This window comes from Salmo trutta, chromosome 12, assembly GCF_901001165.1.
Source record: "Salmo trutta chromosome 12, fSalTru1.1, whole genome shotgun sequence".
NCBI lineage: Eukaryota > Metazoa > Chordata > Actinopteri > Salmoniformes > Salmonidae > Salmo > Salmo trutta.
In genome coordinates, this window is record NC_042968.1 from 44,634,729 (window position 1) to 44,662,123 (window position 27,395).

The window sequence follows — 27,395 nt, forward strand, 5'->3', positions numbered from 1 at the left end:
ACCTTGAGGAATATACTGACTCAACTGGGTTACAGCCCACCTTGAGGAATATACTGTCTCAACTGGACTACAGCCCACCTTGAGGAATATAATGTCTCAACTGGACTACAGCCCACCTTGAAGAATATACTGTCTCAACTGGACTACAGCCCACCTTGAGGAATTTACTGTCTCAACTGGGTTACAGCCCACCTTGAGGAATATACTGACTCAACTGGACTACAGCCCACCTTGAAGAATATACTGTCTCAACTGGACTACAGCCCACCTTGAGGAATATACTGTCTCAACTGGACTACAGCCCACCTTGAGGAATATAATGTCTCAACTGGACTACAGCCCACCTTGAGGAATATACTGTCTCAACTGGACTACAGCCCACCTTGAAGAATATACTGTCTCAACTGGACTACAGCCCACCTTGAGGAATATACTGACTCAACTGGACTATAGCCCACCTTGAAGAATATACTGTCTCAACTGGACTACAGCCCACCTTGAGGAATATAATGTCTCAACTGGACTACAGCCCACCTTGAGGAATATACTGTCTCAACTGGACTACAGCCCACCTTGAAGAATATACTGTCTCAACTGGACTACAGCCCACCTTGAGGAATATACTGTCTCAACTGGACTATAGCCCACCTTGAGGAATATAATGTCTCAACTGGACTACAGCCCACCTTGAGGAATATACTGTCTCAACTGGACTATAGCCCACCTTGAGAAATATAATGTCTCAACTGGACTACAGCCTACCTTGAGGAATATATATCAACTGAGAAGTCATTACTCAGCAACACTGTAGTTTATAAAAAGTGAAAAAGGAAAAGGTTGACATGTTTGTTGCTGGGGATCCTTCACTATGGTTTACCCTGTACTGTTGTCAGCCCGTTAGCTAAGTGGATGGAGGACCTTCACTATGGTTTACCCTGTACTGTTGTCAGCCCGTTAGCTAAGTGGATGGAGGACCTTCACTATGGTTGACCCTGTACTGTTGTCAGCCCGTTAGCTAAGTGGATGGAGGACCTTCACTATGGTTGACCCTGTACTGTTGTCAGCCCGTTAGCTAAGTGGATGGAGGACCTTCACTATGGTTGACCCTGTACTGTTGTCAGCCCGTTAGCTAAGTGGATGGAGGACCTTCACTATGGTTGACCCTGTACTGTTGTCAGCCCGTTAGCTAAGTGGATGGAGGACCTTCACTATGGTTGACCCTGTACTGTTGTCAGCCCGTTAGCTAAGTGGATGGAGGACCTTCACTATGGTTGACCCTGTACTGTTGTCAGCCCGTTAGCTAAGTGGATGGAGGACCTTCACTATGGTTGACCCTGTACTGTTGTCAGCCCGTTAGCTAAGTGGATGGAGGACCTTCACTATGGTTGACCCTGTACTGTTCTCAGCCCGTTAGCTAAGTGGATGGAGGACCTTCACTATGGTTGACCCTGTACTGTTGTCAGCCCGTTAGCTAAGTGGATGGAGGACCTTCACTATGGTTGACCCTGTACTGTTGTCAGCCCGTTAGCTAAGTGGATGGAGGACCTTCACTATGGTTGACCCTGTACTGTTCTCAGCCCGTTAGCTAAGTGGATGGAGGACCTTCACTATGGTTGACCCTGTACTGTTGTCAGCCCGTTAGCTAAGTGGATGGAGGACCTTCACTATGGTTGACCCTGTACTGTTCTCAGCCCGTTAGCTAAGTGGATGGAGGACCTTCACTATGGTTGACCCTGTACTGTTCTCAGCCCGTTAGCTAAGTGGAGAGTCTTGGAGAGTCATTCTGTGAGAGTTGGTTGGGGACTGAGCAGAAAGCTATAGTCCCAAAGGGCAGCAGGTAGCCTAGTGGTTAGAGCGTTGGGCCAGTAACCAGCAGGTAGTCTAGTGGTTAGAGCGTTGGACTAGTAACCGGAAGGTTGCAAGATCGAATCTCTGAGCTGACAAAGTAAAAATCTGTTGTTCTGCCCCTGAACAAGGCAATTAACCCACTGTTCCCCGGTAGGCTGTCATTGAAAATAATAATGTGTTCTTAACTGACTTGTTAAATAAAGGATACATTAAATAAATGCTGTGTTGGGGATCTGTACTCAAAAAAGAGAATTTCCACATTATATGGATAGAAAACTTTAGTCTATTTAATCCCATCCCATCCCATTCCATTCTACTACACAACAGGGGGTTGGTAGTCGCCGCAATGCTTACTGGGAGATGGTGTTTGTGTCAGAAGAAGCTGTGCTTACTGGGAGATGGTGTTTGTGTCGAGGTCGACACAGCTGACGTCCAGCGGGGGGTCGTAAAGGTCAAAGTAGCGTGAGTCGACACCCACGATGAAGGGGCAGGGGGCAGAGAGGACTCCTGCCAGGGCCAGCGGGCACAGAGGGATGTACGGACACGGCCAGTGGAATGGGAAGATCATCTGAGGAGGAGAGAAAGAGAGGGAGGGAGGGAGGTCAAATCAGGAAACTGAACCTTTAAAACTACTGTCAAAACCGAGAGGCAATTGCTTAGCTACTACTAAAAATACTAACAAACTGCCATAGCTTATTATTTAAACCCTACTATCAAACTGCCATAGCTAATTATTTAAACCCTACTATCAAACTGCCATAGCTAATTATTTAAACTACTTACTAAAACCACAAGCTACTACTAAAAGTCCTAAAGATTTAAACAACTGATATCTGAGGTACTATAGTGTTAAACAGCTGATATCTGAGGTACTATAGTGTTAAACAGCTGATATCTGAGGTACTATAGTGTTAAACAGCTGATATCTGAGGTACTAGTGTTAAACAGCTGATATCTGAGGTTCTATAGTGAAAGTGTTAAACAGCTGATATCTGAGGTATTATAGCGTTAAACAGCTGATATCTGAGGTACTATAGTGTTAAACAGCTGATATCTGAGGTATTATAGTGTTAAACAGCTGATATCTGAGGTACTATAGTGTTAAACAGCTGATATCTGAGGTTCTATAGTGAAAGTGTTAAACAGCTGATATCTGAGGTATTATAGCGTTAAACAGCTGATATCTGAGGTACTATAGTGTTAAACAGCTAATATCTGAGGTACTATAGTGTTAAACAGCTGATATCTGAGGTACTATAGTGTTAAACAGCTGATATCTGAGGTTCTATAGTGAAAGTGTTAAACAGCTGATATCTGAGGTATTATAGCGTTAAACAGCTGATATCTGAGGTACTATAGTGTTAAACAGCTGATATCTAAGGTACTATAGCGTTAAACAGCTGATATCTGAGGTATTATAGTGTTAAACAGCTGATATCTGAGGTATTATAGTGTTAAACAGCTGATATCTGAGGTATTATAGTGTTAAACAGCTGATATCTGAGGTATTATAGTGTTAAACAGCTGATATCTGAGGTACTATAGTGTTAAACAGCTGATATCTGAGGTTCTATAGTGTTAAACAGCTGATATCTGAGGTATTATAGCGTTAAACAGCTGATATCTGAGGTATTATAGTGTTAAACAGCTGATATCTGAGGTATTATAGTGTTAAACAGCTGATATCTGAGGTACTATAGTGTTAAACAGCTGATATCTGAGGTTCTATAGTGTTAAACAGCTGATATCTGAGGTACTCACAGCCACCAGAGCCTCAGTGACACTGGTCAGAACAGCGGGCCGTAGAGAGTGGACCAGGATCTTATGTTCTGTCACAGCAAACACCAGGAGCGTTATAGCATTCTCCGGACCGAGGTTCTGCAGCAGTATGGAGAACCGACCACCACTGGAGCACAGCCATAGAAGAGATTAACACACTACATCACTATCATAACACATACCATACATTAACCATACCATAACTAATACCATACATTAACCATACCATACATTAACCATACCATAACTAATACCATCAATTAACCATGTCATAACTAATACCATACATTAACCATACAATAACTAATACCATATATTAACCATACCATAACTAATACCATACATTAACCATACCATAACTAATACCATACATTAACCATACCATACATTAACCATACCATAACTAATACCATCAATTAACCATGTCATAACTAATACCATACATTAATCATACCATAACTAATACCATATATTAACCATACCATAACTAATACCATACATTAACCATACCATAACTAATACCATCAATTAACCATACCATAAAATAACCATCCATACCATCAATTAATCATACCATAACTAATACCATGAACTTCACCTGCAGTCACCAAACCTTCGTCCAATTCTTTAAACCAATCTAAAGGTATGTTTGCAAGGTACTGCTATAGGACCACTACTGTTCTTATTATGATATACAACTGTTAAATCCCCTTCAATCAGTGTAGATGAAAGGGAGGAGACAATTGAGTCATGGATTGTGTATGTGTGCCATTCAGAGGGTGAATGGACAAGACAAAAGATTTAAGTTCCTTTGAACGGGGTATGGTAGTAGGTGCCAGGCGTGTCGGTTTGAGTGTGTCAAGAACAGCAACACCGCTGGAGTTTTCACGCTCAACAATTTCCTGTGTGTATCAAGAATGGTCCACCACACAATGGACATCCTGCCAACTTGACACAACTGTGGGAAGCATTGGAGTGTAAAGTCCATACCCCGACAAATTTAGGGCAAAAGGGGGGAGGGGGGTTGTACAAGTCAATATTAGGAAGGTGTTCATAATGTTTTGTACACTCAGTGTATATGATACCCGTCTTACCTGAGTGGTAGAGGGGATGACACAGGCTGGCTTAACATCAGGCTGTCGTGAGGAGAGAGCTGGGGAATGTCAACACATTACCACAGGTATAGTGTGGTGGGGACAGGTCTGGCACAAAATGGCTGCCGTGCTTCATTTCACAGGTGTCTGTTATCAAACACTCCCATATAACCAGTAGTGTCTCTGTTGCCAGCGATTGGTGCTAGAAGGGGTACGTTATCTCAATACAATGTAAATAACTTTGATAAAAACACTATTAAAAGAATGCTGATTATGATCAAGACAGAGTCAGACATGGTTTAGTAGTGAACAGAGACACACACTGACAGAAACCACAGACATTACATGGCAGCCAGAACCATGGAGGCCTTAACTCACCTGCACCAGTATCCTGGGCCTCTGGGAGGAGGGGAAGGGGACCTTGTGCATGAAGTGGGAGATGTGCCTGACAGGAAGAAGAAGAAGAATTACAAGATATGAGGTCAGAAATAACCCTGAGGAGGAGGTGAGCCTAATCTGTCATCACACTGTTTGGGACAGGGGGGTAGATTTACATAGAGTTCTGCCACTACACTGCCACCTGACCAAAACAATGGCCTGTTGAACTGTGGCAGCAAACACTTGATCTAAACATAGCCTCTGGTGTTTATTTAGTGGACTGGAAACCATTTGGAATTGTTCAATCTTCTAGGGAGTGTGTCTACAGTATATCTATGTACAAAGTGCCTGTCCTATACAGAGCTGTCAGATAACACAGGCAGTGTCATACAGGGTCACTGACAACACTGGGCACTTATAAAGGACAGTGGCTCAGCATGGTCCTAGCAACACCAAGGCCAATGGGTTCAAGTGCTGCAGTTGATACCACATGTCTGCTGTGTCATAATAGATATAATTCACACGGTGCTCACTTCTCGATGGGCAGGGTGTGAGGTCCAGAGATGGAGTATCGATAGAGGAAGGTGAGGAACTTGCGGAAGGCGTCAAAGAAGGGCCAGTGAGACAGCAAACAGATACACTTGTTGGTGTGTAACGCCCTGGGGCCCGGAGCTGGGGTGGATGGGGAAGTGGCTGGGGAAGAGGGTCCGTGGTCCAGCCCCGGCAGACCCAGCTGAGAGCGCTGCTGGTCGGTCAGACAGTCCTGGGAGTAGGGCTCGTAGAACTGGATGGCTGCACCGTACACCTGAGATGAGGAAACACACAAATACACGTCAGGATGGAACCATTAGTACATAGATATAGGGGCACATATGTATCTGTTGCCATACAGCTGACTGGAACCAGAGAACGTCAGTCGAGTGAAACGAGGAGCTGGAGCGAGGAGTGGAGCGAGGAGCTGGAGCGAGTAGTGGAGCGAGGAGTGGAGGGTGTCCAATTTGACTGGAGCGCGGGGCGAGTTTCCCAAAGGCTGGAACGCACACTACATGAGCTCAGGGAATATCCGTCCCAGCATGCATCTGTATCGTCTACTTGTGTGCTGCTATAGCCCCTTGCTTTAGCTGCTGTCAGGGAGTTCACTAAATATTTTCATAAAGAAACTGATAAAACACACAGGTGTTAAATCAAGGTGACTTACAAAGATGAGAAGGAACCAAGACTAAAGATTCACGTAGAATCTGAAAAGACACCTATCCTGAAAGCATGATGGTGTACTGTGTGATAACAGAAAGAAACAAGGTGGGTAGATAACTATGTGTGTCATTGTAGCAAAGCATTTATGAACAAAAAATTCAGATCTCTTAAAAGTTTCTTTCATTTTTGTTTTATTATCTGTACAATAGGCCATAACTGATTTTGGCCCAATACGCCTGGCATATTACCTCTTTCAGGGGCTTTCCGGTTTGATTGGGTTATTTTGCCTAAAAACCTTTAGGCCTACCTATAGAAAAATGTAAAAACAACTCTGCCTCCCTGCCCAGCCTGGCAAGAGTGGCCCGGAGGATGTTTATCATCCCTGCCCAGCCTGGTAAGAGTGGCCCGGAGGATGTTTATCATCCCTGCCCAGCCTGGTAAGAGTGGCCCGGAGGATGTTTATCATCCCTGCCCAGCCTGGTAAGAGTGGCCCGGAGGATGTTTATCATCCCTGCCCAGCCTGGTAAGAGTGGCCCGGAGGATGTTTATCATCCCTGCCCAGCCTGGTAAGAGTGACCCGGAGGATGTTTATCATCCCTGCCCAGCCTGGTAAGAGTGGCCCGGAGGATGTTTATCATCCCTGCCCAGCCTGGTAAGAGTGGCCCGGAGGATGTTTATCATCCCTGCCCAGCCTGGTAAGAGTGGCCCGGAGGATGTTTATCATCCCTGCCCAGCCTGGTAAGAGTGGCCCGGAGGATGTTTATCATCCCTGCCCAGCCTGGTAAGAGTGGCCCGGAGGATGTTTATCATCCCTGCCCAGACTGGTAAGAGTGGCCCGGAGGATGTTTATCATCCCTGCCCAGCCTGGTAAGAGTGGCCCGGAGGATGTTTATCATCCCTGCCCAGCCTGGTAAGAGTGGCCCGGAGGATGTTTATCATCCCTGCCCAGCCTGGTAAGAGTGGCCCGGAGGATATTTATCATCCCTGCCCAGCCTGGTAAGAGTGGCCAGGAGGATGTTTATCATCCCTGCCCAGCCTGGTAAGAGTGGCCCGGAGGATGTTTATCATCCCAGCCTGGTAAGAGTGGCCCGGAGGATGTTTATCATCCCTGCCCAGCCTGGTAAGAGTGGCCCGGAGGATGTTTATCATCCCTGCCCAGCCTGGTAAGAGTGGCCTGGAGGATGTTTATCATCCCTGCCCAGCCTGGTAAGAGTGGCCCGGAGGATGTTTATCATCCCTGCCCAGCCTGGTAAGAGTGGCCTGGAGGATGTTTATCATCCCTGCCCAGCCTGGTAAGAGTGGCCCGGAGGATGTTTATCATCCCTGCCCAGCCTGGTAAGAGTGGCCCGGAGGATGTTTATCATCCCTGCCCAGCCTGGTAAGAGTGGCCCGGAGGATGTTTATCATCCCTGCCCAGCCTGGTAAGAGTGGCCCGGAGGATGTTTATCATCCCTGCCCAGCCTGGTAAGAGTGGCCCGGAGGATGTTTATCATCCCTGCCCAGCCTGGTAAGAGTGGCCCGGAGGATGTTTATCATCCCTGCCCAGCCTGGTAAGAGTGGCCCGGAGGATGTTTATCATCCCTGCCCAGCCTGGTAAGATGGCCCGGAGGATGTTTATCATCCCTGCCCAGCCTGGTAAGAGTGGCCCGGAGGATGTTTATCATCCCTGCCCAGCCTGGTAAGAGTGACCCGGAGGATGTTTATCATCCCTGCCCAGCCTGGTAAGAGTGGCCCGGAGGATGTTTATCATCCCTGCCCAGCCTGGTAAGAGTGGCCCGGAGGATGTTTATCATCCCTGCCCAGCCTGGTAAGAGTGGCCCGGAGGATGTTTATCATCCCTGCCCAGCCTGGTAAGAGTGGCCCGGAGGATGTTTATCATCCCAGCCTGGTAAGAGTGGCCCGGAGGATGTTTATCATCCCTGCCCAGCCTGGTAAGAGTGGCCCGGAGGATGTTTATCATCCCTGCCCAGCCTGGTAAGAGTGGCCCGGAGGATGTTTATCATCCCTGCCCAGCCTGGTAAGAGTGGCCCGGAGGATGTTTATCATCCCTGCCCAGCCTGGTAAGAGTGGCCCGGAGGATGTTTATCATCCCAGCCTGGTAAGAGTGGCCCGGAGGATGTTTATCATCCCAGCCTGGTAAGAGTGGCCCGGAGGATGTTTATCATCCCAGCCTGGTAAGAGTGGCCCGGAGGATGTTTATCATCCCAGCCTGGTAAGAGTGGCCCGGAGGCTGTTTATCATCCCTGCCCAGCCTGGTAAGAGTGACCCGGAGGATGTTTATCATCCCTGCCCAGCCTGGTAAGAGTGGCCTGGAGGATGTTTATCATCCCTGCCCAGCCTGGCAAGAGTGGCCCGGAGGATGTTTATCATCCCTGCCCAGCCTGGTAAGAGTGGCCCGGAGGATGTTTATCATCCCTGCCCAGCCTGGTAAGAGTGCCCCGGAGGATGTTTATCATCCCCAGCGGCTCTGCCAGTGAGGAGAGGATATCCACCCCTGCTGGCCTGCTCTCCAGACACCATCTCATGAGCCTGAAGCCACAGACTCTGGCCAAACATGTGTTTCTAAAAGTAAATTCAAAGGCATTGTAGACTGAACCTAATAAAGGCATTGTTCATTAAATGTGTATTTAATTCTCGTAAGTCAAATCAAATCACATTTTATTGGCCACATACACGTGTTATGCAGATGTTATTGCGGGTGTTGTGAAATGCTTGTGTTTCTAGTTCCCACAGTACAGCAAAGTCATAGCCTATTTGTGCAATTTATAATGATTTAATGATTTAATACAACAAAATGTTGTTTAAATGCTGAGCTCTATAATGTCCATAGGCTATAGCCTAGAAATAATTTAAATAATATAGCCTAAATCATTTATTTAGACTCCCAGTCTGGATCCTGACCTATTTAAAGTGTTTATATACAGTTTAATATGACATGTAGCCTATTCAGAGTGTTTATATGGTGTTTAATATGACATGTATCCTATTCAGAGTGTTTATATGGTGTTTAATATGACATGTATCCTATTCAGAGTGTTTATATGGTGTTTAATATGACATGTAGCCTATTCAGAGTGTTTATATGGTGTTTAATATGACATGTATCCTATTCAGTGTTTATATGCTGTTTAATATGACATGTATCCTATTCAGTGTTTATATGCTGTTTAATATGACATGTAGCCTATTCAGTGTTTATATGCTGTTTAATATGACATGTAGCCTATTCAGAGTGTTTATATGTTGTTTAATATGACATGTATCCTATTCAGTGTTTATATGCTGTTTAATATGACATGTAGCCTATTCAGTGTTTATATGCTGTTTAATATGACATGTAGCCTATTCAGAGTGTTTATATGCTGTTTAATATGACATGTATCCTATTCAGTGTTTATATGCTGTTTAATATGACATGTAGCCTATTCAGAGTGTTTATATGCTGTTTAATATGACATGTATCCTATTCAGTGTTTATATGTTGTTTAATATGACATGTATCCTATTCAGTGTTTATATGTTGTTTAATATGACATGTATCCTATTCAGAGTGTTTATATGCTGTTTAATATGACATGTAGCCTATTCAGAGTGTTTATATGGTGTTTAATATGACATGTATCCTATTCAGAGTGTTTATATGCTGTTTAATATGACATGTAGCCTATTCAGAGTGTTTATATGCTGTTTAATATGACATGTATCCTATTCAGAGTGTTTATATGCTGTTTAATATGACATGTATCCTATTCAGAGTGTTTATATGCTGTTTAATATGACATGTAGCCTATTCAGAGTGTTTATATGCTGTTTAATATGACATGTAGCCTATTCAGAGTGTTTATATGCTGTTTAATATGACATGTAGCCTATTCAGAGTGTTTATATGCTGTTTAATATGACATGCAGCCTATTCAGAGTGTTTATATGCTGTTTAATATGACATGTATCCTATTTAAAATGATGAGCGCTTCTCAGTCACCTTTTCATGTTGTTTATTAAAATACATTTCATTCAAATCATATGGTTTGGTTTCAATACTTCAAAACTAAACTGTAGGTCCAGGTAGTCACAACAATAGATGAGTGTTGGTTAAATGGTAGGTCCAGGTAGTCACAACAATAGATGAGTGTTGGTTAAATGGTAGGTCCAGGTAGTCACAACAATAGATGAGTGTTGGTTAAATGGTAGGTCCAGGTAGTCACAACAATAGATGAGTGTTGGTTAAATGGTAGGTCCAGGTAGTCACAACAATAGATGAGTGTTGGTTAAATGGTAGGTCCAGGTAGTCACAACAATAGATGAGTGTTGGTTAAATGGTAGGTCCAGGTAGTCACAACAATAGATGGGTGTTGGTTAAATGGTAGGTCCAGGTAGTCACAACAATAGATGGGTGTTGGTTAAATGGTAGGTCCAGGTAGTCACAACAATAGATGGGTGTTGGTTAAATGGTGATTATAATGAATGGAGGGAATTTGGAGCAGCTAGATTCTTTTCTTTCTGTGAGCGAGGAGCGGTTTTTAGCAGAGTGGTTGGAAAGGCACCATAATATATGCACCATAATCAACCATTAACCATCGTGCTTCTCAGTGAAACTTCAATAAGAATCAGAGTTTTCTCCGGATCAAAAAGGGACTTCGGTGGTGGGCGTGGCCGGGGGCTTGGTAAGGAGCCCTCTTTGGACTTAAGAGGCCCGCCCAATCATTTTCTATGCAGAAAAATCCCTGAACATTTAAAAAGCAATAAATATATCTGACCTTGTACCAGCTAGGTTACCCTCTCTCTGTCTTTACCCTCTCTGTCTACATCTGACCTTGTACCAGCTGGGTTACTCTCTCTCTCTGTCTTTACCCTCTCTGTCTACATCTGACCTTGTACCAGCTGGGTTACTCTCTCTCTCTGTCTTTACCCTCTCTGTCTACATCTGACCTTGTACCAGCTCTCTGTGTTTTTACCTTCTCTCTCTACACATTCTAAATCTAGCATAATCCTAGAGACAAACACAGAGCAGTTTGATTCCTGGAAACCCAGTATTATGCTCATAGAGACAGATCACATAACATCATAATATACAGTCTGGATCACAGCCAAAAGGCTTTTCTGATCTCCTACTGTATTTAGGTAATTTACTAACTGTTCCCAGAAGGGGGTATAGTCTAGTATAGAACAGCCTTCAGTCAGGGGGTATAGTCTAGTACAGAACAGCCTTCAGTCAGGGGGTATAGTCTAGTACAGAACAGCCTTCAGTCAGGGGGTATAGTCTAGTATAGAACAGCCTTCAGTCAGGGGGTATAGTCTAGTACAGAACAGCCTTCAGTCAGGGGTATAGTCTAGTACAGAACAGCCTTCAGTCAGGGGGTATAGTCTAGTACAGAACAGCCTTCAGTCAGGGGGTATAGTCTAGTACAGAACAGCCTTCAGTCAGGGGGTATAGTCTAGTACAGAACAGCCTTCAGTCAGGGGTATAGTCTAGTACAGAACAGCCTTCAGTCAGGGGGTATAGTCTAGTACAGAACAGCCTTCAGTCAGGGGGTATAGTCTAGTACAGAACAGCCTTCAGTCAGGGGGTATAGTCTAGTACAGAACAGCCTTCAGTCAGGGGGTATAGTCTAGTACAGAACACTCTTCAGTCAGGGGGTATAGTCTAGTACAGAACAGCCTTCAGTCAGGGGGTATAGTCTAGTATAGAACAGACTTCAGTCAGGGGGTATAGTCTAGTACAGAACAGCCTTCAGTCAGGGGGTATAGTCTAGTACAGAACAGCCTTGGGTATAGTCTAGTACAGAACATACTTCAGTCAGGGGGTATAGTCTAGTACAGAACACTCTTCAGTCAGGGGGTATAGTCTAGTACAGAACAGCCTTCAGTCAGGGGGTATAGTCGAGTACAGAACAGCCTTCAGTCAGGGGGTATAGTCTAGTACAGAACAGCCTTCAGTCAGGGGGTATAGTCTAGTACAGAACAGCCTTGGGTATAGTCTAGTACAGAACAGCCTTCAGTCAGGGGGTATAGTCTAGTACAGAACAGCCTTCAGTCAGGGGGTATAGTCTAGTACAGAACAGCCTTCAGTCAGGGGGTGTAGTCTAGTACAGAACAGCCTTCATTCAGGGGGTATAGTCTAGTACAGAACAGCCTTCAGTCAGGGGGTATAGTCTAGTACAGAACAGCCTTCAGTCAGGGGGGTACAGTCTAGTACAGAACAGCCTTCAGACAGGGGGTATAGTCTAGTACAGAACAGCCTTCAGTCAGGGGGTATAGTCTAGTACAGAACAGCCTTCAGTCAGGGGGTATAGTCTAGTACAGAACAGCCTTCAGTCAGGGGGTATAGTCTAGTACAGAACAGCCTTCAGTCAGGGGGTATAGTCCAGTACAGAACAGCCTTCAGTCAGGGGGTATAGTCGAGTACAGAACAGCCTTCAGTCAGGGGGTATAGTCTAGTACAGAACAGCCTTCAGTCAGGGGGTATAGTCTAGTACAGAACAGCCTTCAGTCAGGGGTATAGTCTAGTATAGAACAGCCTTCAGTCAGGGGTAAATGTATAGTCTAGTACAGAACAGCCTTCAATCAGGGGGTATAGTCTAGTACAGAACAGCCTTCAGTCAGGGGGTATAGTCTAGTACAGAACAGCCTTCAGTCAGGGGGTATAGTCTAGTACAGAACAGCCTTCAGTCAGGGGGTGTAGTCTAGTACAGAACAGCCTTCAGTCAGGGGGTATAGTCTAGTACAGAACAGCCTTCAGTCAGGGGGTATAGTCTAGTACAGAACAGCCTTCAGTCAGGGGGTATAGTCTAGTACAGAACAGCCTTCAGTCAGGGGGTATCGTCTAGTACAGAACAGCCTTCAGTCAGGGGGTATAGTCTAGTACAGAACAGCCTTCAGTCAGGGGGTGTAGTCTAGTACAGAACAGCCTTCAGTCAGGGTGTGTACGGCCTGTGTGGACAGTATGCACTGTCCTGTATGCTGTAAAGTGTTCATATTTTGTGTTAGTAAATGTCTGGGTCAGCGGCTGACATGCTCAGTTTAAAGGGAAGCCTGGTCTGTGCGGAGAATGAGAGGCAGGACACCAGGACCTCCTGACTGTCTCTATGACCTTGGCCAGGAAAACACAGCTCACCTACCACACACACACACACACACACAAACACACACACACACACACACACACACACACACACACACACACACACACACACACACACACACACACGGTTGGGTCAGCCAAGAGACAGACAGAACCAAACAGAGTGGTTGCACGCCGGCCGTCGTTTTGACCCCTGGTCGTTTTAAGCCCGGCGCTACCGTAGCTATCCTGGGTTCAGGTCCTATTAGTTTTATTCAGACCTGGGTTCAGGTCCTATTAGTTTTATTCAGACCTGGGTTCAGGTCCTGTTAGTTTTATTCAGACCTGGGTTCAGGTCCTGTTAGTTTTATTCAGACCTGGGTTCAGGTCCTGTTAGTTTTATTCAGACCTGGGTTCAGGTCCTACTAGTTTTATTCAGACCTGGGTTCCACCACATAGCTCCACTTTCAGACCCCAGAGACTGGGTTGTATTTTAGCTAGTATTCAATAGGTCCACTAAGCCTAGGCAAGCTCAATCAAGCTACTAGCTAGCTGTTACCTTGCTGCCTGTCACTGTGTTGTTTACAGATAAGCTAGCTAGCTACTAGCTAGCTGTTACCTTGCTGCCTGTCACTGTGGTGTTTACAGATAAGCTAGCTAGCTACTAGCTAGCTGTTACCTTGCTGCCTGTCACTGTGGTGTTTACAGATAAGCTAGCTAGCTACTAGCTAGCTGTTACCCTGCTGCCTGTCACTGTGGTGTTTACAGATAAGCTAGCTAGCTACTAGCTAGCTGTTACCCCGCTGCCTGTCACTGTGGTGTTTACAGATAAGCTAGCTAGCTACTAGCTAGCTGTTACCCCGCTGCCTGTCACTGTGGTGTTTACAGATACGCTAGTTAGCTACTAGCTAGCTGTTACCCCGCTGCCTGTCACTGTGGTGTTTACAGATACGCTAGCTAGCTACTAGCTAGCTGTTACCTTGCTGCCTGTCATTGTGGTGTTTACAGATACGCTAGCTAGCTACTAGCTAGCTGTTACCTTGCTGCCTGTCATTGTGGTGTTTACAGATACGCTAGCTAGCTACTAGCTAGCTGTTACCTTGCTGCCTGTCATTGTGGTGTTTACAGATACGCTAGCTAGCTACTAGCTAGCTGTTACCTTGCTGCCTGTCACTGTGGTGTTTCTCCTTGGTGGTTACTCTTTGAAGCCAAGATCCTTCCGGCAGCTGTGACTGCCTATCTATTTCTGGTTGTATCTGTTCCATTTCATTCTTGTGTGTGTGTGTGTGTGTGTGTGTGTGTGTGTGTGTGTGTGTGTGTGTGTGTGTGTGACCCACTTTCACTGCTGGCGTGTGCTGTGCGTCACCGTGGTTTCCTGGTGCCCCAGTATGGGTAATGTTTTGGCTGAGGCCTCCTCAGCTGTTGTTGTGTGTTAATGTGTCAACGTCTGCCACAAGAGGTAGACAAGCCACAAGAGGTCTCTTCACAGTCCCCAAGTCCAGAACAGACTATGGGAGGCGCACAGTACTACGTAGAGCCATGACTACATGGAACTCTATTCCACATCAGGTAACTGATGCAAGAAGTAGAATCAAATAAATAAATAAAACAGATAAAATAAGACATTATGGAACAGCGGGGACTGTGAAGAGACACAGTCCCAGTGGTTAATTACTATTGTAATTAACCCCTAAATTAACCACACACACACACACACACACACACACACACACACACACACACACACACACACACACACACACACACACACACACACACACACACACACACACACACACACACACTAGCACACGTACAGTGTAATATTATTGTATGGTGGTATTACACACACCATATCTTTTGTTTTATGTGTGATGTAAGTGCTTTAATGTGTTTAGACCCCAGGAAGAGTATCTGCTGCCTTGGCAGGAACTAATGGGGATCCATAATAAACCCCAGGAAGAGTATCTGCTGCCTTGGCAGGAACTAATGGGGATCCATAGTAAATACAAATGCGTAGGTGTGTGTGTCAGTGTGTGTGTGTTCGGTGGGATAACATTCCTTGGAGGTTAGCTGCATGTTTGTATGTAGGAGGTATAAGTGTTCCCGGAGGTGTGTATGTGTGTCCACGTGTGTGAGAGTGTGTGTATGTGTGTCCACGTGTGTGAGAGTGTGTGTATGTGTGTCCACGTGTGTGAGAGTGTGTGTATGTGTGTCCACGTGTGTGAGAGTGTGTGTATGTGTGTCCACGTGTGTGAGAGTGTGTGTATGTGTGTCCACGTGTGTGAGAGTGTGTGTATGTGTGTCCACGTGTGTGAGAGTGTGTGTGTGCGTGTTTGTTTGTTAAGATAACATTCCTTGGACCTACTACGTGCATGTGGACGGGTGTGCATGGTGGAATAACCATTCTCGAAAGGTTAGGTGTGTGTGTGGTGTGTGTGTGTGTGTGTGTGTGTGTGTGTGTGTATGCATGCCTGCCTGCAGGAACGCTCATGTGTGTGTTACCTTCTCTCCAGAGGATCCGGTCAGTACGAAGGTGGAGAAGACAGGCAGGGAGTATTTGGTCTGGGCCGGCCAGGCCTCGATGGTGGCCCCCATGGGCAGACAGAACAGAGACACGGACTCAGGCAGGGGGAAAGACTCATAGTCCTCCTCAGGATACCTGCTAAACAGACCTGGAGGGAGGGAGGGAGGGAGTGGGGGAAGGAGGGGGAGAGAAGGAGAGGGGGAGGGAGAGAGAGAGGGGGAAGGAATGAAGGAGAGGGGACGGAAGGAGGGGAGAGGGAGAGGGAGGGAAGGACAGGGAGAGAGAGAGATAACTCAATAAAGGAGATCACACCTCAATAAAATATGGGTTAATGTAGAATGTTTCTATTGTAATTAACCACTAAACAGCAATGGGTTAATGTAGAATGTTTCTATTGTGATTAATCACTAAACAGCTATGGGTTAATGTAGAATGTTTCTATTGTGATTAACCGCTAAACAGCTATGGGTTAATGTAGAATGTTTCTATTGTGATTAACCGCTAAACAGCTATGGGTTAATGTAGAATGTTTCTATTGTGATTAACTGCTCAACAGCTATTTTTTTATTTTTTTATTTCACCTTTATTTAACCAGGTAGGCTAGTTGAGAACAAGTTCTCATTTGCAACTGCGACCTGGCCAAGATAAAGCGTAGCAATTCGACACATAAAACAACACAGAGTTACACATGGAATAAACAAAACATACAGTCAATAATACAGTAGAACAAAAGAAAACAAAACGTCTATATACAGTGAGTGCAAATGAGGTAAGTTAAGACAATAAATAGGCCATGGTGGCGAAGTAATTACAATATAACAATTAAACACTGGAATGGTAGATGTGCAGAAGATGAATGTGCAAGTAGAGATACTGGGGTGCAAAGGAGCAAGATAAATAAATAAATACAGTATGGGGATGAGGTAGATAGATGGGCTGTTTACAGATGGGCTATGTACAGGTGCAGTGATCTGTGAGCTGCTCTGACAGCTGGTGCTTAAAGCTAGTGAGGGAGATATGAGTCTCCAGCTTCAGAGATTTTTGCAGTTCGTTCCAGTCATTGGCAGCAGAGAACTGGAAGGAAAGACGACCAAAGGAGGAATTGGCTTTGGGGGTGACCAGTGAGATATACCTGCTGGAGTGCATGCTACGAGTGGGCGCTGCTATGGTGACCAGTGAGCTGAGATAAGGCGGGGCTTTACCTAGCAGAGACTTGTAGATAACCTGTAGCCAGTGGGTTTGGCGACGAGTATGAAGCGAGGGCCAACCAACGAGAGTGTACAGGTCGCAATGGTGGGTAGTGTATGGGGCTTTGGTGACAAAACGGATGGCACTGTGATAGACTGCATCCAGTTTGTTGAGTAGAGTGTTGGAGGCTATTTTATAGATGACATCACCGAAGTCGAGGATCGGTAGGATGGTCAATTTTAACGAGGGTATGTTTGGCAGCATGAGTGAAGGATGCTTTGTTGCGATATAGGAAGCCGATTCTAGATTTAATTTTGGATTGGAGATGCTTAACGTGAGCCTGGAAGGAGAGTTTACAGTCTAACCAGACACCCAGGTATTTGTAGTTGTTCACGTATTCTAAGTCAGAGCCATCCAGAGTAGTGATGCTGTACGGGCGAGCAGGTGCGGGCAGTGATCGATTGAATAGCATGCATTTAGTTTTACCTGCGTTTAAGAGCAGTTGGAGGCCGTGGAAGGAGAGTTGTACGGCATTGAAGCTCGTCTGGAGGTTAGTTAACACAGTGTCCAAAGAAGGGCCAGAAGTATACAGAATGGTGTCTGCTTAGAGGTGGATCAGAGAATCACCAGCAGCAAGAGCGACATCATTGATGTATACAGAGAAGAGAGTCGGCCCGAGAATTGAACCCTGTGGCACCCCCATAGAGACTGCCAGAGGTCCGGACAACAGGCCCTCCGATTTGACACACTGAACTCTATCAGAGAAGTAGTTGGTAAACCAGGCGAGGCAATCATTTGAGAAACCAAGGCTGTCGAGTCTGCCAATAAGAATGTGGTGATTGACAGAGTCGAAAGCCTTGGCCAGGTTGATGAATACGGCTGCACAGTAATGTCTCTTATCGATGGCGGTTATGATGTCGTTTAGGACCTTGAGCGTGGCTGAGGTGCACCCATGACCAGCTCTGAAACCAGATTGCATAGCGGAGAAGGTACGGTGGGATTCGAAATGGTCGGTAATCTGTTTGTTAACTTGGCTTTCGAAGACCTTAGAAAGACAGGGTAGGATAGATATAGGTCTGTAGCAGTTTGGGTCTAGAGTGTCACACCCTTTGAAGAGGGGATGACCGCGGCAGCTTTCCAATCTTTGGGAATCTCAGACGATACGAAAGAGAGGTTGAACAGGCTAGTAATAGGGGTTGCAACAATTTCGGCAGATTATTTTAGAAAGAGAGGGTCCAGATTGTCTAGCCCGGCTGATTTGTAGGGGGCCAGATTTTGCAGCTCTTTCAGAACATCAGCTACCTGGATTTGGGTGAAGGAGAAATGGTGGGGGCTTTGGCGGGTTGCTGTGGAGGGTGCCGGGCAGTTGACCGGGGTAGAAGTAGCCAGGTGGAAAGCATGGCCAGCCGTAGAGAAATGCTTATTGAAATTCTCAATTATAGTGGATTTATCGGTGGTAACAGTGTTTCCTAGCCTCAGAGCAGTGGGCAGCTGGGAGGAGGTGCTCTTATTCTCCATGGACTTTACAGTGTCCCAGAACTTTTTTGAGTTAGTACTACAGGATGCAAATTTCTGTTTGAAAAAGCTAGCCTTAGGTTTTCTAACTGCCTGTGTATATTTGTTCCTAACTTCCCTGAAAAGTTGCATATCACGGGGGCTATTCGATGCTAATGCAGAACGCCACAGGATGTTTTTGTGCTGGTCAAGGGCAGACAGGTCTGGAGTGAACCAAGGACTATATCTATTCCTAGTTCTAAATTGTTTGAGTGGGGCATGCTTATTTAAGATGGTGAGGAAGGCACTTTTAAAGAATAGCCAGGCATCATCTACTGACGGGATAAGGTCAATGTTATTCCAGGATACACCGGCCAGGTCGATTAGAAAGGCCTACTCGCAGAAGTGTTTTAGGGAGCATTTGACAGTGATGAGGGGTGGTCGTTTGGTCGCAGACCCATTATGGATGCAGGCAATGAGGCAGTGATCGCTGAGATCTTGATTGAAAACAGCAGAGGTGTATTTGGAGGGTGAGTTAGTTAGGATGACATCTATGAGGGTGCCTGTGTTTACGGATTTGGGGTTGTACCTGGTAGGTTCATTGATAATTTGTGTGAGATTGAAGGCATCAAGCTTAGATTGTAGGATGGCCGGGGTGTTAAGCATGTCCCAGTTTAGGTCACCTAATAGCATGAGCTCAGAAGATAGATGGGGGGCAATCAATTCACATATGGTATCGAGGGCACAGCTGGGGGCAGAGGGAGGTCTATAGCAAGCGGCAACAGTGAGAGACTTGTTTCTGGAAAGGTGACATTTTAGAAGTAGAAGCTCGAATTGTTTGGGTACAGACTTGGATAGTAATACAGAACTCTGCAGGCTATCTTTGCAGTAGATTGCAACACCGCCCCCTTTGGCAGTTCTATCTTGACAGAAAATGTTATAGTTAGCAATGGAGATTTCAGGGTTTTTGGTGGTTTTCCTAAGCCAGGATTCAGACATGGCTAAGACATCCGGGTTGGCAGAGTGTGCTAAAGCAGTGAGTAAAACAAACTTAGAGAGTAGGCTTTTAATGTTAACATGCATGAAACCAAGGCTTTTACGGTTACAGAAGTCAACAAATGAGAGCACCTGGGGAGTGGGAGTGGAACTAGGCACTGCAGGACCTGGATTAACCTCCACATCACCAGAGGAACAGAGGAGAAGTAGGATAAGGGTACGGCTAAAGGCTATACGAACTGGCCGTCTAGCACGTTTGGAACAGAGAGTAAAAGGAGCAGGTTTCTGGGCATGATAGCATAGATTCAAGGCATAGTGTACAGACAAAGGTAAGGTAGGATGTGAGTACATTGGAGGTTAACCTAGGCATTGAGTAATGATGAAAGATATATAGTCTCTAGACACCTTTAAACCAGGTGATGTCATCGCATATGTAGGAGGTGGAACAACATGGTTGGTTAAGGCATATTGAGCAGGGCTAGAGGCTCTACAGTGAAATAAGACAGTAATCACTAACCAGGACAGTAATGGACGAGGCATATTGATATTAGAGAGAGGCATGCGTAGCCAAGTGAACATATGTGTCCAGTGATTGGTTGGGCTGACTGGGGACACGGCGATTCAGACAGTTAGCAGGCCGGTGCTAACAAGCTAACAGTTAGTAGGCCGGGGCTAAACAAACTAGCAATTAGCAGCCCGGGGCTTTAAAGCTAGCAGTTAGCAGACCGGGTTAGCAAGCAAGCAGTTGGCAGACCGGGGCAGTCAAGCTAGCAGTTAGCAGACCGGGGCTAGCAAGTTAGCCTTTGGGGGACGTCGCGATGGGGGTAAGTCTGTTTTTGCCTCTTCGTCCAACAGGCCCCTCAGTCGTGGAATTAATAGGGTTCAAGTAGCTCTAGATAGCTAGCAGGCCGGTTAGCAGAATGGGCCTTCAGCGGACGTTGCGCCTGAGGGGCCTGTTGGAATCCTCGGGCAGATTATGTCGGTATTCCAGTCGTAGAGGATCGGCGGGGTTCTGTGCCCCGTACCGGCAGTAGAAGGGGTCCGGATATTGTAGCCCAGGAGTGGGCTTCGGTGGTAGCACAGGAGCCCTGGCCGGGCTAGCTTCAGGCTAATTGGTGCTTGCTCCGGGATGGATACGCTAGCCAGGAGTAGTCACCTGGGATTGCGGTTAGCTAGTTGTGAAGATCCAGATGAAAATGTTCAGAGTTTGCGGTAGGAATCCAAGGATATGGGGAAAAAAATATTGAAAATAATAATAGGTCCGTTATGCTCTGGTTTGAGTCACGTTGTTCGAACTGGCGAGAGCTTTCCGAGCTAAAGGTTAGCTGATGACCGCTAGCAATGGTTTGCTGACTGATAGCTGGTAGGTAGTTAGCTGGCTAGCTTTAGTTGAGGGATTCCAGATCCGATGTAAATAGAAATACTTTAGAAAAACATTTATAAACAGATCCACGCCACATTGGGTGAGGCGGGTTGCAGGAGAGTATTTAGAAGTTGAGGTTTAGGAAAATATTTTTAAAAGATATGCGAAGAAAAAGATGTAAAAAGATATATACAAGGGACACGACAGGACAAAGACGTCTGACTGCTACGCCATCTTGGAAAGCATCAGATGAATGGGTTAATGTAGAATGTTTCTATTGTAATTAACCACTAAACAGCTATGGGTTAATGTAGAATGTTTCTATTGTAATTAACCACTAAACAGCTATGGGTTAATGTAGAATGTTTCTATTGTAATTAACCACTAAACAGCTATGGGTTAATGTAGAATGTTTCTATTGTAATTAACCACTAAACAGCTATGGGTTAATGTAGAATGTTTCTATTGTAATTAACCACTAAACAGCTATGGGTTAATGTAGAATGTTTCTATTGTAATTAACCACTAAACAGCTATGGGTTAATGTAGAATGTTTCTATTGTAATTAACCACAAAACAGCTATGGGTTAATGTAGAATGTTTCTATTGTAATTAACCACTAAACAGCTATGGGTTAATGTAGAATGTTTCTATTGTAATTAACCACTAAACAGCTATGGGTTAATATAGAATGTTTATATTGTAATGAACCACTAAACAGCTATGGGTTAATATAGAATGTTTCTATTGTAATGAACCACTAAATAGCTATGGGTTAATATAGAATGTTTCTATTGTAATGAACCACTAAACAGCTATGGGTTAATGTAGAATGTTTCTATTGTAATGAACCACTAAACAGCTATGGGTTAATATAGAATGTTTCTATTGTAATTAACCACTAAACAGCTATGGGTTAATGTAGAATGTTTCTATTGTAATGAACCACTAAACAGCTATGGGTTAATATAGAATGTTTCTATTGTAATGAACCACTAAACAGCTATGGGTTAATATAGAATGTTTCTATTGTAATTAACCACTAAACAGCTATGGGTTGATAGAGGACTATCTCTCAGTTAATGTATCATGACATGATCATAGTCATCATTACATGCAACACTAGGCAGTTCCTGTAGCACTAAGCAGTCGCTGACAGATAATGAAGTCTTTGTTAATTAGGCCTAGTCATTGTCCATAGACACCAATTAGCTACACTTAGGCCTAGCTCAGTAATTACACTATTATGTAGGCCAAACTCTAGGCAGTATTTTGGACTGGTGAGCACCATGATATCCCAAAGAAAGGGAGTCATTTTCTTACTTGGGTGAAGTATCTCTTTAAGGCTCTAGGAGCGTGTATTGGCATCATTAACAGTGTTTAACCCAGAACACTGTCTCACAACACGCCACAACACGTCTTAACAAGTCTTAACACACCAGCAGCACATCACTGCAGACTACAGTATGTTCTCATGCACCTTACCTGGCCCATATGGGGACATTCTCTCTCTCTCTGTCTCTCTCTGTCTCTCTCTCTCACACACACACCCTGCCTGGCCCACATCCTCTGGGATATATCGCTCTCTCTTACTGGCTCATCAGCCAACCAGGAAGAATCTCTGATACGTCAGCCAACCAGGGAAAATCTCTAATAAATCAGCCAACCAGGGAGAATCTCTAATACATCAGCCAACCAGGGAGAATCTCTGATACATCAGCCAACCAGGGAGAATCTCTGATACATCAGCCAACCAGGGAGAATCTCTGATAAATCAGCCAACCAGGGAAAATCTCTGATACATCAGCCAACCAGGGAGAATCTCTGATATACCAGCCAACCAGGGATAATCTCTGATACATCAGCCAACCAGGGAGAATCTCTGATATACCAGCCAACCAGGGAGAATCTCTGATACATCAGCCAACCAGGGAGAATCTCTGATACGTCAGCCAACCAGGGAAAATCTCTAATAAATCAGCCAACCAGGGAAAATCTCTGATACATCAGCCAACCAGGGAGAATCTCTGATATACCAGCCAACCAGGGAGAATCTCTGATATACCAGCCAACCAGGGAGAATCTCTGATACATCAGCCAACCAGGGAGAATCTCTGATACATCAGCCAACCAGGGAGAATCTCTGATATACCAGCCAACCAGGGAGAATCTCTGATAAACCAGCCAACCAGGGAGAATCTCTGATACACCAGCCAACCAGGGAGAATCTCTGATACACCAGCCAACCAGGGAGAATCTCTGATACACCAGCCAACCAGGGAGAATCTCTGATACACCAGCCAACCAGGGAGAATCTCTGATACACCAGCCAACCAGGGAGAATCCCTCCTACCCTGCTGTAAACATCCATGACTCATCACTAGAGCATTTGCATTGAACAACCAAATAACTGCGGGGGAAAAAAGTTACAACCGTTTATCGTCACAATGAACAGTGTCGAGAAAAAAAGTACTCACTCACCAGAGAGAATCCAAACCCTGTTATAAACATGAATGACTCATCAGCCAACCAGAGAGAATCCAAACCCTGTTATAAACATGAATGACTCCCCAGCCAACCAGGGAGAATCCAAACCCTGTTATAAACATGAATGACTCACCAGCCAACCAGGGAGAATCCAAACCCTGTTATAAACATGAATGACTCACCAGCCAACCAGGGAGAATCCAAACCCTGTTATAAACATGAATGACTCAACAGCCAACCAGGGAGAATCCAAACCCTGTTATAAACATGAATGACTCACCAGCCAACCAGGGAGAATCCAAACCCTGTTATAAACATGAATGACTCATCAGCCAACCAGGGAGAATCCAAACCTTGTTATAAACATGAATGACTCAACAGCCAACCAGGGAGAATCCAAACCCTGTTATAAACATGAATGACTCAACAGCCAACCAGGGAGAATCCAAACCCTGTTATAAACATGAATGACTCAACAGCCAACCAGGGAGAATCCAAACCCTGTTATAAACATGAATGACTCATCAGCCAACCAGGGAGAATCCAAACCCTGTTATAAACATGAATGACTCATCAGCCAACCAGGGAGAATCCAAACCCTGTTATAAACATGAATGACTCATCAGCCAACCAGGGAGAATCCAAACCCTGTTATAAACATGAATGACTCACCAGCCAACCAGGGAGAATCCAAACCCTGTTATAAACATGAATGACTCACCAGCCAACCAGAGAGAATCCAAACCCTGTTATAAACATGAATGACTCACCAGCCAACCAGAGAGAATCCAAACCCTGTTATAAACATGAATGACTCAACAGCCAACCAGGGAGAATCCAAACCCTTTTATAAACATGAATGACTCAACAGCCAACCAGGGAGAATCCAAACCCTGTTATAAACATGAATGACTCACCAGCCAACCAGGGAGAATCCAAACCCTGTTATAAACATGAATGACTCAAAACCAGAGAATTAGCATAAAAATGACAAGTACCACAATGTACCCGCACCAAAAAGTACCAAAACCTTTCATCAGTCAAAATGAGCAGCTGGAGACTTTTGTCTGTGAATGTTAGATATAGAAGTCTCATGTATTCTCTGGTACAGCAGAGCAGGGGGTTGGAGGGAGTATCATGTATTCTCTGGTACAGCAGAGCAGGGGGTTGGAGGGAGTATCATGTATTCTCTGGTACAGCAGAGCAGGGGGTTGGAGGGAGTATCATGTATTCTCTGGTACAGCAGAGCAGGGGGTTGGAGGGAGTATCATGTATTCTCTGGTACAGCAGAGCAGGGGGTTGGAAGGAGTCTCCAGAGGAACATCAGTTGCGTCCCAAATGGCCCCCTATTCCCTATGTAGTGCACTACTTTTGACCAAGACCTATAGGGAATAGGGTGCCAATTGGGACAATGAATCAGTCAAATGGAACGTCAGCCTGTCCATCAATGGGGCTCATTGTGTTTCAGATGAAAATAACTGGCCAGAGGGACTGCTTATCACTCCCTCTGGTTAAATAAAGGTTAAATAAACACATTTTTAAAAGTCAGTGTGAAGCAGTCATACTACAGGACCTTGGACAGTGACTGGGCTCTACGGGATAGTACTGCTCTACTGTGCCTGACCCTACCAAGAGACAACAGCACCTATATAGCAGCCCATGTAATGCTAATGGCCATTAAACGGCTAGTTGTAGTTCTTGATTGTGGCCATGTGTACATGATATACCAGGACAAATGTCTGTTTTAAGACTGGCAATAGTATCATCCTGACTGCGGAGATATTTCACCTCTTGTGTGCTGTGCAGGATATACATGTCTTAGCTCCGGGATTTCTACAGATAAATGTCATTTCTCCTCTTCCAGGGACGTTCACTCACCTGCTTTGTAGGCTATGGTGTTGGTTTTGGCCACAGACTTCTTGTAACACAGATAGACAGAGGAACCCCACTGAAAACAGAGATGACACGTGTTGTTTGGATTTGAATTACACCACACCACACGGTTTGGTGTCTCTGCCATTAAGGAAGGAGGGGGTTTGGTGTCTCTGTCATTAAGGAAGGAGGAGGTTTGGTGTCTCTGCCATTAAGGAAGGAGGGGGTTTGGTGTCTCTGCCATTAAGGAAGGAGGGGGTTTGGTGTCTCTGTCATTAAGGAAGGAGGGGGCTTGGTGTCTCTGCCATTAAGAAAGAAGGGGGTTTGGTGTCTCTGTCATTAAGGAAGGAGGGGGTTTGGTGTCTCTGCCATTAAGGAAGGAGGGTGTTTGGTGTCTCTGTCATTAAGGAAGGAGGAGGTTTGGTGTCTCTGTCATTAAGGAAGGAGGGGGTTTGGTGTCTCTGTCATTAAGGAAGGAGGGGGTTTGGTGTCTCTGAATTAAGGAAGGAGGGGGTTTGGTGTCTCTGTCATTAAGGAAGGAGGGGGTTTGGTGTCTCTGACATTAAGGAAGGAGGGGGTTTGGTGTCTCTGTCATTAAGGAAGGAGGGGGTTTGGTGTCTCTGCCATTAAGGAAGGAGGGGGTTTGGTGTCTCTGTCATTAAGGAAGGAGGGGGTTTGGTGTCTCTGACATTAAGGAAGGAGGGGGTTTGGTGTCTCTGCCATTAAGGAAGGAGGGGGTTTGGTGTCTCTGTCATTAAGGAAGGAGGGGGTTTGGTGTCTCTGTCATTAGGGAAGGAGGGAGTTTGGTGTCTCTGCCATTAGGGAAGGAGGGGTTTGGTGTCTCTGTCATTAAGGAAGGAGGGGGTTTGGTGTCTCTGTCATTAAGGAAGGAGGGGGTTTGGTGTCTCTGCCATTAGGGAAGGAGGGGTTTGGTGTCTCTGTCATTAAGGAAGGAGGGGGTTTGGTGTCTCTGTCATTAAGGAAGGAGGGGGTTTGGTGTCTCTGTCATTAAGTAAGCAGGGGGTTTGGTGTCTCTGCCATTAAGGAAGGAGGGCGTTTGGTGTCTCTGCCATTAAGGAAGGAGGGGGTTTGGTGTCTCTGTCATTAAGGAAGGAGGGGGTTTGGTGTCTCTGCCATTAAGGAAGGAGGGGGTTTGGTGTCTCTGTCATTAAGGAAGGAGGGGGGTTTGGTGTCTCTGTCATTAAGGAAGGAGGGGGTTTGGTGTCTCTGTCATTAAGGAAGGAGGGGGTTTGGTGTCTCTGTCATTAAGGAAGGAGGGGGTTTGGTGTCTCTGCCATTAGGGAAGGAGGGGGTTTGGTGTCTGTCATTAAGGAAGGAGGGGGTTTGGTGTCTCTGCCATTAAGGAAGGAGGGGGTTTGGTGTCTCTGCCATTAAGGAAGGAGGGGGTATGGTGTCTCTGTCATTAAGGAAGGAGGGGGTTTGGTGTCTCTGACATTAAGGAAGGAGGGGGTTTGGTGTCTCTGTCATTAAGTAAGCAGGGGGTTTGGTGTCTCTGCCATTAAGGAAGGAGGGGGTTTGGTGTCTCTGCCATTAAGGAAGGAGGGGGTTTGGTGTCTCTGTCATTAAGGAAGGAGGGGGTTTGGTGTCTCTGTCATTAAGGAAGGAGGGGGTTTGGTGTCTCTGACATTAAGGAAGGAGGGGGTTTGGTGTCTCTGTCATTAAGGAAGGAGGGGGTTTGGTGTCTCTGTCATTAAGGAAGGAGGGGGTTTGGTGTCTCTGTCATTAAGGAAGGAGGGGGTTTGGTGTCTCTGCATTATGGAAGGAGGGGGTTTGGTGTCTCTATCATTAAGGAAGGAGGGGGTTTGGTGTCTCTGCCATTAAGGAAGGAGGGGGTTTGGTGTCTCTGCCATTAAGGAAGGAGGGGGTTTGGTGTCTCTGTCATTAAGGAAGGAGGGGGCTTGGTGTCTCTGCCATTAAGGAAGGAGGGGGTTTGGTGTCTCTGCCATTAAGGAAGGAGGGGGTTTGGTGTCTCTGAATTAAGGAAGGAGGGGGTTTGGTGTCTCCGGAAGGTGGTGATTGACTCCGCTGTCCTGGCGTCGTGAGGGAGCTTGTTCCACCATTGGGGTGCCAGAGCAGCGAACAGTTTGGACTGGG

General features: G+C 45.6%; 1 protein-coding gene across 7 annotated transcripts in view; it reads right to left on the reverse strand.

Moving 5' to 3' along the window:
* The window catches only part of LOC115203619 (C-myc promoter-binding protein), a gene marked incomplete at its 5' end in the record, with an annotated part of 115,346 nt that extends 89,990 nt beyond the window's left edge, over window positions 1–25,356 (reverse strand). For all 7 annotated transcript variants that reach the window (XM_029768461.1, XM_029768459.1, XM_029768460.1 and 4 more), the window contains 7 exon segments: window positions 2,241–2,416; window positions 3,610–3,754; window positions 4,722–4,780; window positions 5,100–5,166; window positions 5,633–5,904; window positions 15,859–16,028; window positions 25,287–25,356. In XM_029768461.1, the coding sequence (XP_029624321.1) occupies window positions 2,241–2,416; window positions 3,610–3,754; window positions 4,722–4,780; window positions 5,100–5,166; window positions 5,633–5,904; window positions 15,859–16,028; window positions 25,287–25,356 (959 nt within the window).
* Window positions 25,357–27,395: the final 2,039 nt, after the last annotated feature.